At 43.2% G+C, this 17,409-nt stretch overlaps 2 protein-coding genes across 2 annotated transcripts in view; both read right to left on the reverse strand.

Moving 5' to 3' along the window:
• LOC310781088 (hyccin 2-like) overlaps positions 1-17,409 on the reverse strand; it is a gene marked incomplete at both ends in the record, with an annotated part of 73,818 nt that overhangs the window by 46,359 nt on the left and 10,050 nt on the right. Inside the window, one exon of the mRNA XM_083641628.1 lies at positions 2,261-2,440. Coding sequence (XP_083497754.1) covers positions 2,261-2,440 — 180 coding nt within the window. The remainder of the gene's footprint in view (positions 1-2,260; positions 2,441-17,409) is intronic.
• On the reverse strand, positions 13,318-16,150 carry LOC310781091 (E3 ubiquitin-protein ligase TRIM39-like). Its single transcript, XM_083641632.1, has one exon. It carries the CDS (start codon positions 15,952-15,954, stop codon positions 14,575-14,577), a length of 1,380 nt encoding a protein of 459 aa, XP_083497758.1. The 5' UTR covers positions 15,955-16,150; the 3' UTR covers positions 13,318-14,574.

A 17,409-nucleotide genomic window follows, 5' to 3' on the forward strand; every position in this document is an offset into this window, starting at 1 on the left:
AAAAAATAGACTAAGAAAAGTCTTGTTGTTTGAGTTTGAAGAAAAACTGAAGATGCATAATGAGAATTTATACTGCTGAGAAACCTTTTAGTTCAAAGTAAATCTAAGTGACGGTGTAACTCATTCTATTTCAAGATAAGCCTTATCTCCAATCTCATGTTTTTTCTAGTTGTTATTGTAATAACAATTTCCCACAACAGCATGTTTTGTATTTGTGCATTTCAAATAAAATACTACTTTTCCAGTCATATATTGTCATTATTCAAGTTTAAAAAAATATTGTTAAAATCGTATCGTATCGTATCGTTATCGTGAACCCAGTATCGTGATACGTATCGTATCGTGAACTGAGTGTATCGTGACACCCCTAGAATGTGTGCTTTCTCTGTCTAAAAGAGTTAGTTTGTAGAGTTAGTAGTTATGTAGGCATTAGCACTTGAATACAGCATGGTTTCAGCGTCTGAAAATTTAAGCTGAGATAAATAGCTTTTTGTGAAATTCGATAGAACAGTCACTTTAACCATTCATTTTTGGCATCAGTAAGACGTCAGACATCTAAACAATAGTTTTGAACAGTAATTTCCTCCATAACAGCAGGAAACCCCCCTCTACTTCAAACTCCTCCCTCCGTGTGTGTTCTTCTTGGCTGGAGCGGGCGTGTCACAAGCTCGTTTCTGCTGCTGCTGCTGCTGCTGCTTCTGCTCCTGTCTGCTGGCGGCCGCTGGGCGAGGATGGGCGGGCTCGTTTCTTTTGCGATTCTGGTCTTATTTATGCTGCGTGTTTCAAAGTGTGTTGCACCCATAATCTATTATGCAAATTTGCAATCCCCCACCTCCAGCAATCAGCGCGAAAGCGAAAGCGTTTTCGCCAATCCATTTTACAGTATGAGAATGGTTTCATCGCGCGTTCCCCTGCAGTTTTGGCTCGGCTTTTTCTAGAATGGAGAGCACTGTCGCCACTTAGTGGGTCGGTGGAATGGGTTGTACACGTTCGGTGGCTTCAATATTTATATAAGAGATGTAAAAGGGTTAGATCAACGTCCCACCGTCAATTTTTTTTTTTTTTTTTTTTGACGTATTAACACGTCATTGGCAGTCAACCGTTGGATTTTTTTTTACGTATCAACACGTCATTGGCAGTGAACGTGTTAATTAAAATGGGGATGCAAAATGGCACAATAAAAACAACACACACACACACACACACACACACACATACACACATACACACACACACACACAAGCACCCCATAATTAATGTATTTAGGATTCACTGAGGCCAAACCTCTATCTTGTCATTATTTCCACCTTAACACGTTCACTGCCGTTGACGAGATATCTCGTCTTAAAAAAAAGAAAAAAAATTGACGGTGGGACGTCGATCAACCCCTTTTACATCTCATATTAAAATATGGGAGGTATTGAATGTGTATAATCTATTTTACCGACCCACTAAGTGGCGACAGTGCTCTCCAGACGAGAGAAAGCCAAGCAAAAACAGCCGCGTGAGGAAGCCATTCTCATGAAAATGGATTGGCGAAAACGCTTTCGCTTTCGCGCAGGGAGCTGGCGGTGGGGGATTGCAAATTTGCATAATAGATTACGGGTGGAACACACTTTGAAACACGCAGCATAAATAAGACCAGAATCGCAAAAGCTTCATCAAAGCTCTCAACCGAAACCCCAAGAAACGAGCGAGCCCATCCAGACTCGCCCAAAGAGCGGCCGCCAGCAGACAGGCACAGCAGCAACTCGCTTGTGACACGCCCGCTGCAGAGCCAGGGAGGCAGGAGGAGAACACACACGGAGGGAGGAGTTTGAAGGAGAGGGGGGTTTCCTGCTGTTATGGAGGAAATTACTGTTCAAAACTATTGTTTAGATGTCTGACGTCTTACTGATGCCAAAAATGAATGGTTAAAGTGACTGTTCTATCGAATTTCACAAAAAGGCATTTTTCTCAGCTTAAATTTTCAGACGCTGAAACCATGCTGTATTCAAGTGCTAATGCCTACATAACTACTAACTCTACAAACTAACTCTTTTAGACAGAGAAAGCACACATTCTATTAGTTCTTTTGAGATATTTTGTGTTCACAAAATCTTAGCAGAAAATAATCCTCGGCTGTTGAAAGATGAGCCAGAATCCTCAAAAAAACCCGTTGGCAGAAGCTACCTACAGTAAAAAAAAACGGCTGGCAGTGAATGTGTTAAACCCTTCTCGAAAAATGCCACCCCCATGGCCCTGGTGGCCCGGCACCCACCAGGTTATAGATGCCCAGGAGGAGGGCTTCGATGCAGCCGTTGCTCTGGCGGTCCCTGCTGGCTGTGATGCGCAGATAAACCCACACCAGCTCGGGCAGGAACTGCAGGGTGAAGCGTCGCAGGCGGTCTTCAGTGCTTCGGTACAGCTCAAACAGCTGGTGGCACACCGGCTCGAGCAGCTGGAGAGAGAGGCGGGGAGAGAGACAAAGACAAGAACATGCTCATCAGTATCGGTAAAAGAAATGCACTAAAAACGCAAAAGAATAAGGAATAAAAGTTTAAACATACTCAAATGGTGGGGGGGAGGGGGTGTAGTGACACTCCCACACAGACGCACAACTATGGATGAAACGATTATCATTTTAATGATAAACCGTGATACATTTCCTGATGGTTAGTATTGCTGTTTCAAATTTGATTTATCATTGAAACCGTGTTTTCTTAGAGCGCTTTGAAAAACACGGTAAATACAGTCCATCATCAACCAACGTTAGCAGCAACATCTTTGGGTCTGAGGTTTGAATATATAACCTGGTGAAATGACTTCAGTGAGTGTACAGTTACAGTATCAGTACTTTTTGGTTAATTTTCAGCTCATTTTAAATTAACACCACCATGCTAATAATGATAACCGTGACAATGTTGGTCACTATAATCGCGATATGAAATTTCCATAGCGTTTCATCTCTACGCACATCCCCATGTCTAATCGCTGCATCGGCTGCTTTGGTCTGAATGCACGCTGAGGCGATATCAGATTAGCCTTACTGTGTAGCAGGAATGCATTGAAACAATTTCTCCTGCTTTGCTGCTTTGCTGAGGACAGGACACAGCATCTTCATTGTAAGTGAGAGTGAATCTCATCTGACCCTGAAGTGATGGAGAGACAGAGAGAATGAGACAGAGAGGAGGAGCCTGAAGTGATGGAGAGACAGAGAGAATGAGACAGAGAGCAGGAGCCTGAAGTGACGGAGAGACAGAGAGAATGAGACAGAGAGGAGGAGCCTGAAGTGATGGAGAGACAGAGAGAATGAGACAGAGAGGAGGAGCCTGAAGTGATGGAGAGACAGAGAGAATGAGAGATAGAGGAGGAGCCTGAAGTGATGGAGAGACAGAGAGAATGAGACAGAGAGGAGGAGCCTGAAGTGATAGAGAGACAGAGAGAATGAGACAGAGAGGAGGAGCCTGAAGTGATGGAGAGACAGAGAGAATGAGACAGAGAGGAGGAGCCTGAAGTGATGGAGTGACAGAGAGAATGAGACAGAGAGGAGGAGCCTGAAGTGATGGAGAGACAGAGAGAATGAGACAGAGAGGAGGAGCCTGAAGTGATGGAGAGACAGAGAGAATGAGACAGAGAGGAGGAGCCTGAAGTGATGGAGAGACAGAGAGAATGAGACAGAGAGGAGGAGAAGATAAATCACTACAATGAAGGTGTAGTCAGGTCTAGTCTCACGGGACCCGGCCCAGGGAATGTGTTTACACTGTCCAGGGGTCAGCCAACTGAGTGCACACACTGCACTGCTTTGTGTGTGTGTGTGTGTGTGTGTGTGTTAGAGCTGCAACTATCGATTCTTTTAGTAATCGAGTATTCTACCGAATAATCCATCGATTAATCGAGTAATCGGATAAGAACCCTTTTTTGTGTTTTCAAAGGCTTATCGTAAATATACACCAAAAAATAAGATAAATCTCTTCAAATAAACAACTACATTAGTTTCTTTCTTAGAAAAAACAACATTTTTATTTTTAAATTGCATAGAACTGGCAGTGGCACCATTCATCTTTTCAACCTGACGTTTGAGTTCTTCCAGTGTACAGCAACCGTTAAATAATATGAATGAATGGCTTACTAGCTAGTTTACATCCTTCATTTACCTTACAGCTGCATGACACACACACTCTTTCTCTCTCACACACACTCACTATCTCTTTCTCTCTCACACACCAACAAGCTAGTGTGATCACTCACACACACACACACACACACACACACACACACACACACACACACACAAAACGCTGTTAAATTAGCCGCTAACGTTAATAGGTTGAGCTTTGTATTTCTCACAGAAAACGGTCCAAACTTCTCAGAGAGAGGGTCGGTATTCACTAAAGCCTTCATATCTCAGGCTCTGTAGTACATAGAAACATAAAATAAAAAGCATTTGAGAGCTTAACCCTTTGGCTTTTCGTATTATATTTGCTCTAATGTTAATTTAAAAAAAAAAGATCTTTAACCCAAAAAAATAAAAATAAAAAGATTCTAATGCATTTTAAGACATGTTAATAAAAATTACGGCAAATGTAACCCTTCCAAATAAAAAGCCACGGGTTTAAGCTGTCAAATGCTTTTTATTTCATGTTGATAGCTACTATACAGGCTGAGGAAATACGTTCTGTTAAACCCTTGACAATTACTGCAGCAACGTTTAGCGTTAACGCTAACGTTAACGATCTCTGTTTTGCAGTCGTTGTGAAGACAGTGAAAAGCCCCGTTATCTAACAACTACAACGGCAGTGAAACAACTTATCCAGCTAACGTTAGCTAATTAAATAACGTTACCTGATGTTGTAGTCGATGCCTCTCTCAACGTTACAGCTGAGGAGGTGCTGCTAACGTTACCTGCGGTGCGCTGCCTGCTTCATTCACCCTCAGCCTATCTAGTAATACGTTACAGTCTTCAGCATTTAGCTACTGTAAATATATCTTGTGTTTGACCATGCTTCCTCAAGTTTGAGGTGATTCCCTGGCCAGCTTTGCAATTCACATCACAAATGTTGCAACCAGTGTTGTCTGAGTCTATCTTGGGAAAGTGTAGCCACATTTTCGGGTGGACCCGTTTGTTGATGTTTTCAGGTGGAGTGACGTAATGACATAACGCGCTCTCGCGTGTTGCCTTAAGGTTCCGTCGGAATTTCTATTTTACCCACTCTCTTCTATTACTCAGATGCGTGTCGAGGCGAATAATTTTGGCCTCGATCAATTTAATTATTCGAGTTATTCGAGGTACTCGAGGAATCGTGACAGCTCTAGTGTGTGTGTGTGTGTGTCGGTGTGTGTGTGTGTGCCGGTGTGTGTGTGTGTGTCTGTGTGCCGGTGTGTGTGTGTTGTGTGTTGGTGTGTGTGCCAGTGTGTATGTGTGCACTGTGGCTCACCCTGCAATAAGTAAGCGTCTCATTATTGAATTTGGCAGGGCATTTGTTCCTCCATTCAATGAGTAAGACACACACAAACACACATGAGATATGCACCTTTGGCTCACACACTCACACACACACACACACACACACACACACACACACACACACACACCTAGGAGGAAAGAGAGGGGGGGGGGCAGTACGGGGCAACTGTATCATTAGAGTGAGAGGAAAGGCCCCCTGGTGGTTGAGTGCCTCAGGCTTTGGAGCAGAAATCGTGTCATTTTATTCCTTGTAGGGAAAAATAAGCTTCATCTGTTGTAGGTCCAAATTAATGAGCAAGAGTTCAAGAGTCTTCATGGATTCTTTATTCAGACATGTCTGGAGAGAAGAACATAAAGCCTCCCTCTAGTTTATTCAGACATATCTGGAGAGAAGAGCTTAAAGCCTCCATCTAGTTTATTTGGTCATTTTGAAGATATTTCATGTTGTTGCTGAGCCATGGCCTAGCCATGTTGATTAGCCACACTGTTCGCCACTGTATTTTTTAACAAATAACTTAATTTTGTGCTTAACCCATTGATACCTGATGCAGCATTTGTGTGTATCCCTTTAAGACCGCGAACCGCGTGATGCGGTTCGCGGTCTTAAAGGGATACACACACAAATGAGGGATATACACGCAAATGCTGCATCAGGTATCAATGGGTTAAGTTGAAAAAGTGATGTAGCAGAACTGTGCTCTGAGACGGATGCTATGGCCCTGAGCCAGACCCTCTTTTTGTGGGGCTGTCATTTCAGCAAACGCCAGCTAGTGTTGTGGAATCACTTCAGACATGTCTAACAATCTACATGTCAAATCTCATATGAATACATTCAAATGTCCAAATAGATTAGGAACGTGATTTTGATGAGAGAAAGCCATAGCGCGAGCTTGGGCGACGCTCGACAATAGATTGCTAACTGCTTTATTGACGTTAGCATGGAGCCAGGGTGTTCGAATCAGTGCAATGCTACCTTTGATAGTATCTGTTCTGTGACTCTGGTAAAGATCAATCTAAAGTGAATGATGAAAACAATAAAGCACTAGAAAGGTAAGAAGTTATACTTGAGTTTGACATCATTAAACTGGTTGTAAAGATGACGTGGTCATAACTAGGGATGTAGGTACTACCGGTACTACCCCCGAACCGCGGTACTATTGCTGTAGAACAGGTTCTATACTAAGATTTAAAAAGACCCGGTACTTTTCCGACCGCTGCTATGACTGATAATGGTCAATATGAGCCTGTCTCTTTAAGAAATGCGCTGGAGTGAGTGACGTCATATCCACATGTCAAGCGGTGAGGAAAAGGGTTTGAGGAAAAAAAGCAGCTGAGCACTGAGCAGACCCGCGCACATTAAAAGCAAACTAGCAAAGTAGGCTATGGCTAAACACAAAGCCTCTCCCAGCCCAGTTAGTAGCAGCAGCTGTGCCCTTTCACAGTTTACATCTAACGTTATGTAGGCTACTTTCACGCATACTTCAGTCAGGGTTATCGACAGTCCATATTATTGCCTCTGCACGTTTCCCGACGCTACAGTGAGAAAATGCGCTCGTTAACTAACGTTAACTAACGTTACAGCGGACTCCGCTGTACTAACGTTACAGCGGACTCCGCTGTACTTAACAGCGGACTCCGCAGTAACGTTAGTTAACGAGCGCTCACTGTAGCGTCGGGAAACGTGCAGAGGCAATAATATGGACTGTCGATAACCCTGACTGAAGTATGCGTGAAAGTAGCCTACATAACGTTAGATGTAAACTGTGAGTAATACTGCCTGAATGCCCCACCCATGACAAGAAGTGCTAAACTGGAAGTTGAGATTACTGAGTATAAACAATTTAGAGACATCAGCCCTGCAGAGGATCCCCTGGCATGGTGGAAGCAACACCAGACAGACCTGCCCATCTTAGCTCAGTTTGCTAGACAATATCTCTGTATTCCAGCATCAAGCTGTGCATCTGAACGTGTTTTCAGTACTTCTGGGAATATCTGCAGTCCAACAAGATCTAGACTGACCGAGGAACATGTTGACACCCTCGTTTTCTTGGCTAGGAACCTGAAGAAGACATTGGGATGGGAGGGACTGAGTGAGTAAACTGAGAGTCAGCCAAACAGTGAGTCTGTCTACCACCCATAGGAGAACTAGGGTTTAGACTGAGTAGGCTGGGGGACAGAATGGGAATATGAAGCCATGCTGCTTGTTGAAGAAAAAAAGATTTGAGTTTCTGCTGCTATAGTGTTTTATTATATTATTATTTATTTTATTTATTTTACTTATTCCCATTTCCCACTGTTCAAAATATTTGTGTTATGTTACTGAGTGTGTACTTATTTGACAAGTAAAAGTTAGACAGAATTTAAATGCCACCAATTATTTATTTATTGTTGTTATTGGTGTTTCTCTGAGTTTTTGCTGCTATAGGCTAGTGTTTTATGGTCATTTTATTTTCACTAGCATTACTTTATTTTACTTACCGGTATTCTCACTGCTCAAAAGGTTTGTTTTGTTCAGCATTTAAATGCCACACCAATTTATTGGTGTAATTGTTCCCAAACTCTTAAAATAAAGCCAAATCTTGACATTGGACAGTTTCACTTTTTTTTTTACAAAAAGTATCGAAAAGTATCGAAAGTATCGAAATACAAATTGGTACCGGCACCGAAACAGAAATTTAGTACCGCTACAACCCTAGTCATAACAGTAGCTAACTGTAGCTCTCTGACATGAGAAAAGTGTCTGTTTCAGGCCCCAGTTGAAATGGAAGGATGACTCAATGGAACGCTATTAGTTATAGTTATATAATATGACCTGAGGACAAGCTGGCATCTGGCTTGTTAACTGGCTAGCTAGCGGTTATCTACGTTAGCTTTTGGTCGCCACTAAGCGACCAAAAGTTTTGCTGTTAACCATTTCGAGTCGCGCTCTTTCCAATAGGAAATCAGCTTTGAAATTCATTGGCCGGTTGTTGAACTGTAAGCAATAAGCAGCTTGCAGCTAAGCTAAGCTAACGTTAGGGTGTTTCAGGCCTAACCTGAGCTGTGACGCAGACAGCTCAGAGTATTGAAGCTAAGCTAAGCTAACGTTAGCGTGTTTCAGGCCTCACCTGAGCTGTCGCGCAGACAAAGAGTATTGAAGCTAAGCTAAGCTAACGTTAGGGTGTTTCAGGCCTAACCTGAGCTGTCACGCAGACAAAGAGTATTGAAGCTAAGCTAAGCTAACGTTAGGGTGTTTCAGGCCTAACCTGAGCTGTCGTGCAGACAAAGAGTATTGAAGCTAAGCTAAGCTAACGTTAGGGTGTTTCAGGCCTAACCTGAGCTGTCGTGCAGACAAAGAGTATTGAAGCTAAGCTAAGCTAACGTTAGCGTGTTTCAGGCCTAACCTGAGCTGTCACGCAGACAAAGAGTATTGAAGGAAAGAGATGAAGCCCTTGGGCTTTTTTCACCAGTTTTTGACAACAGCACAGCCGCCATGATGTCGTAGCAGAACAACCTATTACCCTTCGCTTCTAAAAAATCTAAGTTCTTTGGCGCAGAATCAGAGGACGCACAGCGAGCTGCGGAATATTCTCTGAAATAGAGTAGAAATATAAGCTTCTTTATCCACTTCATGTATATTCATCCTTTTCTAACAAATCAATATATGATGGCTGATATGCAGTGCACACTTTAACGAGTAAAAACCAGTTCTACAATACACACGAACATAAAGGCTGCTCGTACATGATTATATGTAACAATAAACACTAGTCTGAGGGTTAAACGTCTATTATATGGAAGTCATAAATGCACTCATGACAGTTATATAACTGATCAGGACATGATCACATGAAGATCCTGTGAATACCACACTGTGATATTCAGGGCAAAAGGGCACAGTGTTCTATTCTATTTCCTACATCCTTTCAACAGAAAATACTAGTTAAGCCTTGCTGATATCAGAAACGCATGGGGTTAAAAAACAAAAACACAACACAACCTTATCAAATACAAAACAAACCTTAGAAAATACAAAACAAACCTTAGAAAAACATAGTATACATATATATAGTACAGTACATCTAGTAATGTATTGGCTTTGTAACCCAAACTGTGTACCTTTGTGTGTTTGCATGTGTACTTTTTACTGCGTGAGTAGCAGATGTTTGAGCCTGCCAGAGTGGTGTGTGTGTGCGCCTGCCTGTCTGTCTGTCTGTCTGTCTGTCTGTGTGTGAGTGTGAGTGTGAGTGTGAGTGTGAGTGTGTGTGTGTGAGTGTGTGTGTGTGTGTGTGTGTGTGTGTGTGTGTGTGTGTGTGAGTGTGAGTGTGTGTGTGTGTATGCGTGTAAGGGATACGTGAACATGGTGTGCAATCTCACAGGTAACGTGGCTGGCACTGCACTGTGCCTGTCCACCATACCCTCTCAGAACACAGCTTGCTTGTGTGTGTGTGTGTGTGTGTGTGTGTGTGTGTGTGTGTGTGTGTGTGTGTGTGTGTGTGTGTGTGTGTGTGTGTGTGTGTGTGTTAGTTAGTGTGAGAGCAAAATGATTGATTGATTGCTTATTATGTGTCAACACACCCTGAGAAAACTAAGTGTGTGAATGAAATGTTCTTTTGTTTGTTAGTAGAGTGAAGTAAGCTCTGCATTACGGAATACACATTGAATATCCACACTGGGTAGACTAGCCTCTATACCTAATATATACAATCAATGCTCTATACCAGGGGTGGGCAATTGTTTTTCATGGGGGGCCACATGAGAAACCCAGATTGTTGCCGGGGGCCGAACAAATATTGTCATGCCGTAACCCATGGATGGGTAACTTTGATGATAGAGAGGGCCACAAAAAATGTCCTCGCTACCAGGTTTTGCTGAGGGCCAAACGGCGCTAGCGCAAAAAATTTGGTGCATTTGAAGCCAGGTTTAGAGGAATAACTCATTTTAAATTAACAGTTGTGATGTCATTATTCAGTCTTAACCACCAATATTTCATCCTTTTCTCACTCACTCCTATGTCACCACCTGCTCTCAGGGCTTGAAATTAACTTTTTTGACCACCTGCCAATATGGCTGCTAGATTTTAAAGTTACCAGCCAATTAGAATTTCCACTAGCCGAAATGTTTTTCTTGAAATAAATCAGAATATGAGTGGGTTAATTTAAGCATAAGTATCAGTAAGTGGCCCGGGATGATCAAAGCCTGTGTTGAGGGTCACACGAACAAAAATGCAGTCTTGAAGCTAAATAAATCCAAAACCAATGAGTTAATTATTTAAATTTCTAATTCAATGTAGCCTTTTAGTCATACAGATTATTGAAAGATATTCCATATTCCAGACTGAAATGCTATAACAGAAGTGGAGTATTGGCCAGAATGACATGAACATTTGGACACTTATTGAGCGGGTATCTTGCATGTTGCGTTCAGGTGCACTGTGCAAAAAAAAAAAAAAAAAAAATGTAATTCCATCGCAGGCCACACAGGTGGCGCCCGCGGGCCGGCTGTTTTTTGCCCATGTATGCTCTATACCACGGTCACCTATTAGGCTACATTGCTGCCTGCCCTACTAATATGGTGGGACAACGGTACATGTCATGACGTGTCACAGAGCAGGACGCATGACACAAGGAACTTTCATCACTGCCTGAGACCACATATTTTGGGATTATTTTATCAAGTGGATTATGTCAATGTCAATTGCGTGGCGTCCGTGGACAATGCGTACCTTGGGTGGCATTTGGCTTCAGGTTTGTCTTTCACTTTGGTGAATTGTAGCCAAGCTTTTGATCATTTAACGTGTTCAGCATCCTGTGGCTTCCTCCTGTGTCGACTGGTCTGTCACGCAAGTTCACAACCAAATGAAATGAATGATCAAATGAGCAGTGAACAGGGGGCGTGTCACGTCACGCGTGATGCACGTGATTCAATCCTTAATCGAATTAAAAGTGTGACAGTCACTCACGTCTGCACTCAGCACGGCAGCACACAGGCTTGAGTCAGTGACAGCCTCAGGGCGCTTGACAGCGAATTCAGCGCACAGATCAGAGAGGAAAGACCGGCTGGGGGGAATTAATGACGAAAAGCAGCACCTGGCCCTCCAGGTTGGGGGTTGGGCATGGGGCTAGCAACCCCACCCTGTAAAACGCCATGCTAACCACCACCGGCATCAAGATGGATGGTAGAAGATTGTGTGGATGAACCTACAAAGTTGGTCAATGGAGAAGATCCTAGCTGGCAGTAGGGGTGGGAATCACCAGATGCCCACGATACGATACTAAAACGATACTTGAGTCACGATACGATAGTATTGCAATATTGCGATATGCTAGTATCTAGTATCTAGTATATATTGCTAGTATATATTGAATATTGCGATATTTCGATATGTCTAACCTTTTCCTACCTTTTCCTTGACCTCACCGGAAGTAAAACATGCAGTGTTTTCTTTTCTTTTTTGTCCCACATGTAGGCTACATTATTAAGCTTCTCTGGACTCAATACGCCACTGCAGGCGCGGACTGCAACATCGGGCGCTTCGGGCAGATGCAGGGCAATTTTTTCCCCCACCTCTAGCTGGCAGGCGGATTAACTAATTAGTAATGGTCAATGACAGGCCGCAACAAGACAAGTGAGATGTCACATGTGAGCAGTAGAAGAGACTGTGTAGTAGCAAGACAACTCTTCTAGCAGAAGGTAACTGGAAACAAATCCCTGTCCCTCCACAGCTAAGGGGGTTTTATCGTAGGGCTAATCACTCAGCATAAGGGTCAAGTTTTACTTCAGAAAACCAAACTGATTATGGAAAATGATGATAAATACGCAAATGGTGACCGATAACGTAATCTCATCCAAAGCCAGACTCTTCACCCCAGAAGAAAATGGACCTAAGTAAGTAAGTAAATCTGGACACATTTCCCTCTTAGGTTCATTCTTTATTGGTTTTAGAGGCAAAGTTATCCAACCGTAAATGGAAAATAATCACTAGGTAAATTATTACACTGCTAACAATAATCAGTAATTTACATTTTACATTTTGAGAAGTTAGCTGATTTTCTTACACAATGGAATTACAATGAGTGCAACATAGAAATCTTCAGAGAGATATTCATTGAGGTATAATGTAATTAGACCTCGACACACATTTGAATTAAATAGACAGAAAACAATGCAGTTTAGGATTCTTACTCTCTTTTTTTTCTATGGTAACGACCAATATACTGTAGGATCGGAAGTTGGGCACAACACCGAAGTGTTGTGTGCAATGTGCATATAGAGCCTATTCACAAATCACCAACATTATCTGTCTGTCTGCCCAAAATGAAATTTCCACCTTTTAACTCATTCTCCACCATTGGCGTCATAGAACGTAACGCGGTATTAAAGGGATACACACACAAATGAGGGATATACACGCAAATGCTGCATCAGGTATCAATGGGTTAAGAGACAACACTTCCCCACCATTGACGTCATCGGAAAGTGAAAGTGACGGTGAAAGTGTTTTCACCGTCATGTGACAGATGGTTTTCTTACTCACCTTGTGAAACATTACAGCATGTCTAAAGGTGTACACTACAGGATCGACCACGAGTGTCTAACAAAACCAGGCAGCAGAAAAAAGCAACAATCTCCCATCAGAAAAGGTCCATCCATAGCACAGCTCCATGGCACGGCTCAAACGCTGGTCCAGCAGCTTTTATCCATACAGGATTGGACTCCATTACAGCGTCGGGGGGCGGGCAGCCTGTCACTCAAACGTGAAGGATTTTGTTTTCACCACACACCACGCAACCTGCACGCAACATGTCCACAAGTCACTTGTCCTCAGGAATTAGTAATCCAGTTCCTAAACTCTTGACGCCGTGTAAATTTCAGCCGGTAGATTGCTCCTGACATACAGTAGCCTATACAGACAACCAGTCGCCCCCCCCTGCCCCCCCCCGTGCAAGACAAACTCGCGACCCAGGCTTCCCTCTCAATAGCGGGGTGAATCTTTCTCACACCGGTGTTACGGTAAATGCTGTGCCCACGGGCAAGTTTGACCGGAAGGGGAAACAAAATCATTATGGGGTTCATAGTTGAGTGTAACACCACCAGTAAAATATTAACTTTTCCACCAGGAAAATTAATGAAAATTATCAAAAACCCTGGCGGTGGCTAGTGACTTTTTCTGAAAAACTCTGGCGGCTAATGAGTTAAATTAAGTGACAAAATGATAAATAGTACAGAAATAAAATGATGGTACTCAAAGGACCATATATAACAGAAGTCTTTGAGGGACAAAAATAAAACTCTTTTACTTTGGGAAAAGAATATTTCAACTGAGCCTGCATGGCTCTGATTTAACTACAATGAGAAAGAAGACTTGTTACAGTGGAGAGAGACTCTAAGAACCTGGAATAAGGTTACTTCAAATAAACATTTTAACAACACATTTACTTGGTCTAAATATAGAGAAAATGCACTTTAACAAAGTAGAGCTTGTCTACTTTGAGGTAATGCAAAACATTTTTTTTTTGGATATTGTCAAATGTCAAAATGTATTGCTATTTTTACTTTTTTTGTGTTTACTTCACTTTATTGTATTCATCAATATTTCCTTCTTTACAGTATAGAGCTCAACAGGCACGTGACTTTTCGTGACGTAATTTCCCCCGGAAGTAAGTTCCGCGTACATTTTCTCCATAGACATTTAGATAAATCCAAATATAACGAGTTTTAAAGGTCGAACCAAGCCAACCCGTGATCCAGAGAATCTTGAGTGACCATAAAATATTCGGTTTAAGCGAGAACAAAAAATAACAACGTCCCCTCAAGCTTTGCCTGAGGGGAGGACCATAGTCTCAGACATTGAAACCCCTTGATATAGACGGTTTTAACTTGACAACTTAAACATTCTAAATTGAACCGCAGCTCACTTCCTGTTGCAGTGTTTGCTAATACAATAGGACAGGAGTGACAGGACTGCTATTTCTGTGAACACCGTCTATATAATGTTTATATAACACATCTTTAAAACCTTACAGAAATGGATGGCTTGCATTCATGACATCGTCATCTCAATCACCCTCATCATCATCATCATCATCATCGACAACAACACGTCGCCGACTCCAACTGGACCAGCGCGGGTGCACTGTTAGAGACCTTCACTGGTCAAATCTTGGTAAAATATTCAGAAAGATTTCATCACGAAGGCCAAAGTATGGAAACAGTCTGTCAGTGAAGGTGTGTGTGAAGGTGTGTATGTGTGTGTTAGTATCAGGATCAGAGAATGACAGCTTTCCTCTCTTCCAGTCCAGACTCACCCTGATCCTCTGGAGCTTCTTCTTCACTGGGAGAACAATTTTTTTATCTGATGTGGAGTCTGTTCTGTATTCACCATCCTTGATCCCTATTTCCCAGAATGTAGACCATTTGTTTCCCTTCCTCTGGACAGGCTCTGCTATCACACCCAGTACCCAGCATTTACTGTCTCCAACCTCAACATCCCAGCTGTGAGTTCCTGAGTTAAAGCCCTCAGAGCCCAGGACAGACAACAACCTGTCAAACCTCTCTGGATTGTCAGGAAGCTGCTGTATCTCTCCATAGCTCACACTGGTCAGATCTTCAGACAGGGTGAGGCTTGCATGGGCAGTGTTTGGGTCCAGAAACACAGGAGTGTAGGAGACCATCTTCTTCATCTTGTGCCAGACTGTGAAGCTCAGGTTGCCCAGGTGGTTGGCCTCATCTATCAGAGCACCTGAGACCAGCTGTGGATCCTCCAGCAGGGAGCACTGGACTCGTTCCACTGTTGCCTTGTAGTTCTGCAGGAATGAGACGTCTTCAGCTCTCAGCTCCTTCTCTATGGCTCTGACTGTGTCTGAAAGAGCTGCTATCTCTCTGCTCAGACCTTCAATCTTCTCCTTCATCATCTGCCTCTTCTGCTTCTCTTCTTGCTTTAGTCTAGCGATCCTGGATACCTCTTCCTCTTGGAGAAATTCATGAAGCTTCTTGAACTCCTTCTTAATCTGCCTCTCTGTGCGTTGGGCCTGGACCATAATGTGTTTTGCTGTTTGATCACAGTTTTCTTTAACTTTATTAAAGAGCTTCAGTTTCTCCTGTAAGGGCTTCAGTGACTTCTGAAGTTCCTTCTTGTGAGGCCGTGCAGCTTCATAGATGGGTCTGAATCTGTGGTTGGTGTGTATTTCTGAATCTCGACAGACGAGACACACTGGCTGCTGATGGTCCAGACAGAAGAGCTTGAGTTTCTCAGAGTGCAGACTGCAGAGAAGCTCAGATCCTGCTGAAGCTCTCTGATCTCTCTCCACTAAGAAAGCCTCACACAGGTTCTTTAACGCCAAGTTACGAGGTGGTTCACTCTGGAAAGATATTTCCCTACAAATTGGACACTCTTGTATTAGTTTCTCCGTCCACCATCTCTTCAGACACGCTTTACAGAAGCTGTGGCTGCATGACAGTATGACAGGATCTTTAAAGATGTCACTGCAGACAATACAGGAGAGATCATCATCCGATTTGGAAGCCATTTTGTCTCTGAGTGAAGCTGAAAACAAAAAGGGCAGACTGCTCAAACAGGAAATCAGTCAGTTGTGCACCACTCCCTGCTCTAGAATGTTAACTGAAAGTTACTTTGGCTTTGAGTCGAGGTTTTCCTCTTCAGTGTGAGGAGTCAGCAGCAGGTTCAAGTGTCCCAGTAGTATTCCAGTATTCCCTCCTGTAGTTGTCCTCCCTCAGTGGAAGTCGTACGGTCTGAAGTTGAATCTAATCGTCTGTCTCAGTGTGTGTGTGTGTGTGTGTCTTCTCAGTGAGGAGTGAAGAATAACAACCTCTGTTTCCTGGTTTGTCTTAGGTGAGTCAGTTAAGGGGCGGAGCTTTGTAATGCCCAAGGCATGATTAGCACTGCCAGTGCTGAAGCTCCCAGCCCCATAACATGCACTCGGACCAAAAACAATTGTCAGAGTAAAATGTTATAGTCTCTCCTGATTCTAAATATAACTGCTTTGTTTGACAAAGTAAAACTAATTTTATAAGCATGTAACAAAATTGCCTAGGCAGGCGGGCGATGTCTGTCTGCCTGCCTGTCAGTCACGTTTTGTGTCACGACAACCAATACCACCCCCCCCCCCCCCCCCCTTTCCCGACACACACAGACTCGGCATATAGTGCCACCTACTAGAAAACATGAAAAGCGGTTTATCTCGAGAACCATTCATTGGATCGACTTCAAACTCGGGGAGCACGCTTAGGGGGACCTGACTTCGTTCAGTGCTGAATTCTGTTTGATTCAGCATAGCACCACCTACTGGCAAACATAAAAAGTGGTTTATCTTGATGATCGTTCGTCCGACCAACTTCAACCTTGGGGACTGCGCTTAGGGGCACCTGATGGATTGCAGTGGCGAATTTCATGCAATTCAGCATAGCGCCATCTACTGGCAACACAAAAAGTGGTTTATCTCGAGAACCATTCATCGGATCGACTTCAAACTCGGGGAGTGCGCTTAGGGGCACCTGATGGAGTTCAGTGCAGAATTTCGTGCAATTCGGCACAGCGCCACCTATTGGCCACACAAAAAGTGGTTTATCTTGAGAACTGTTCGTCCGCTTAGGGGGACTCAAGGAAGTGCATGGAGCTGAATTCCATGCAAGTTGGCATAGCGCCACCTACTGGCAACACAAAAGGCGCTTTATCTCCATAGCCATTCATCTGATCGACTTCAAACTTGGGGAGTGCGCTTAGGGGGACTCAACGGAGTGCAGGGAGCTGAATTCCGTGCAATTTGGCATAGCGCCACCTACTGACAACACAAAAAGCTGTTTATTTTGATAGCCATTCATCTGATCGACTTCAAACTTGGGGAGTGTGTTGCTGGGAACCTGACATAGAGCAGTGCCGAGTTTTGTGCAATTCTGCACAGCGCCACCTATTGGCAACACAAAAAGTAGTTTATCTTGAGAACCGTTCATCTGATTGACTTCAA

Source organism: Poromitra crassiceps (assembly GCF_964638095.1).
Source record: "Poromitra crassiceps genome assembly, chromosome: 8".
NCBI classification, from domain to species: domain Eukaryota; kingdom Metazoa; phylum Chordata; class Actinopteri; order Beryciformes; family Melamphaidae; genus Poromitra; species Poromitra crassiceps.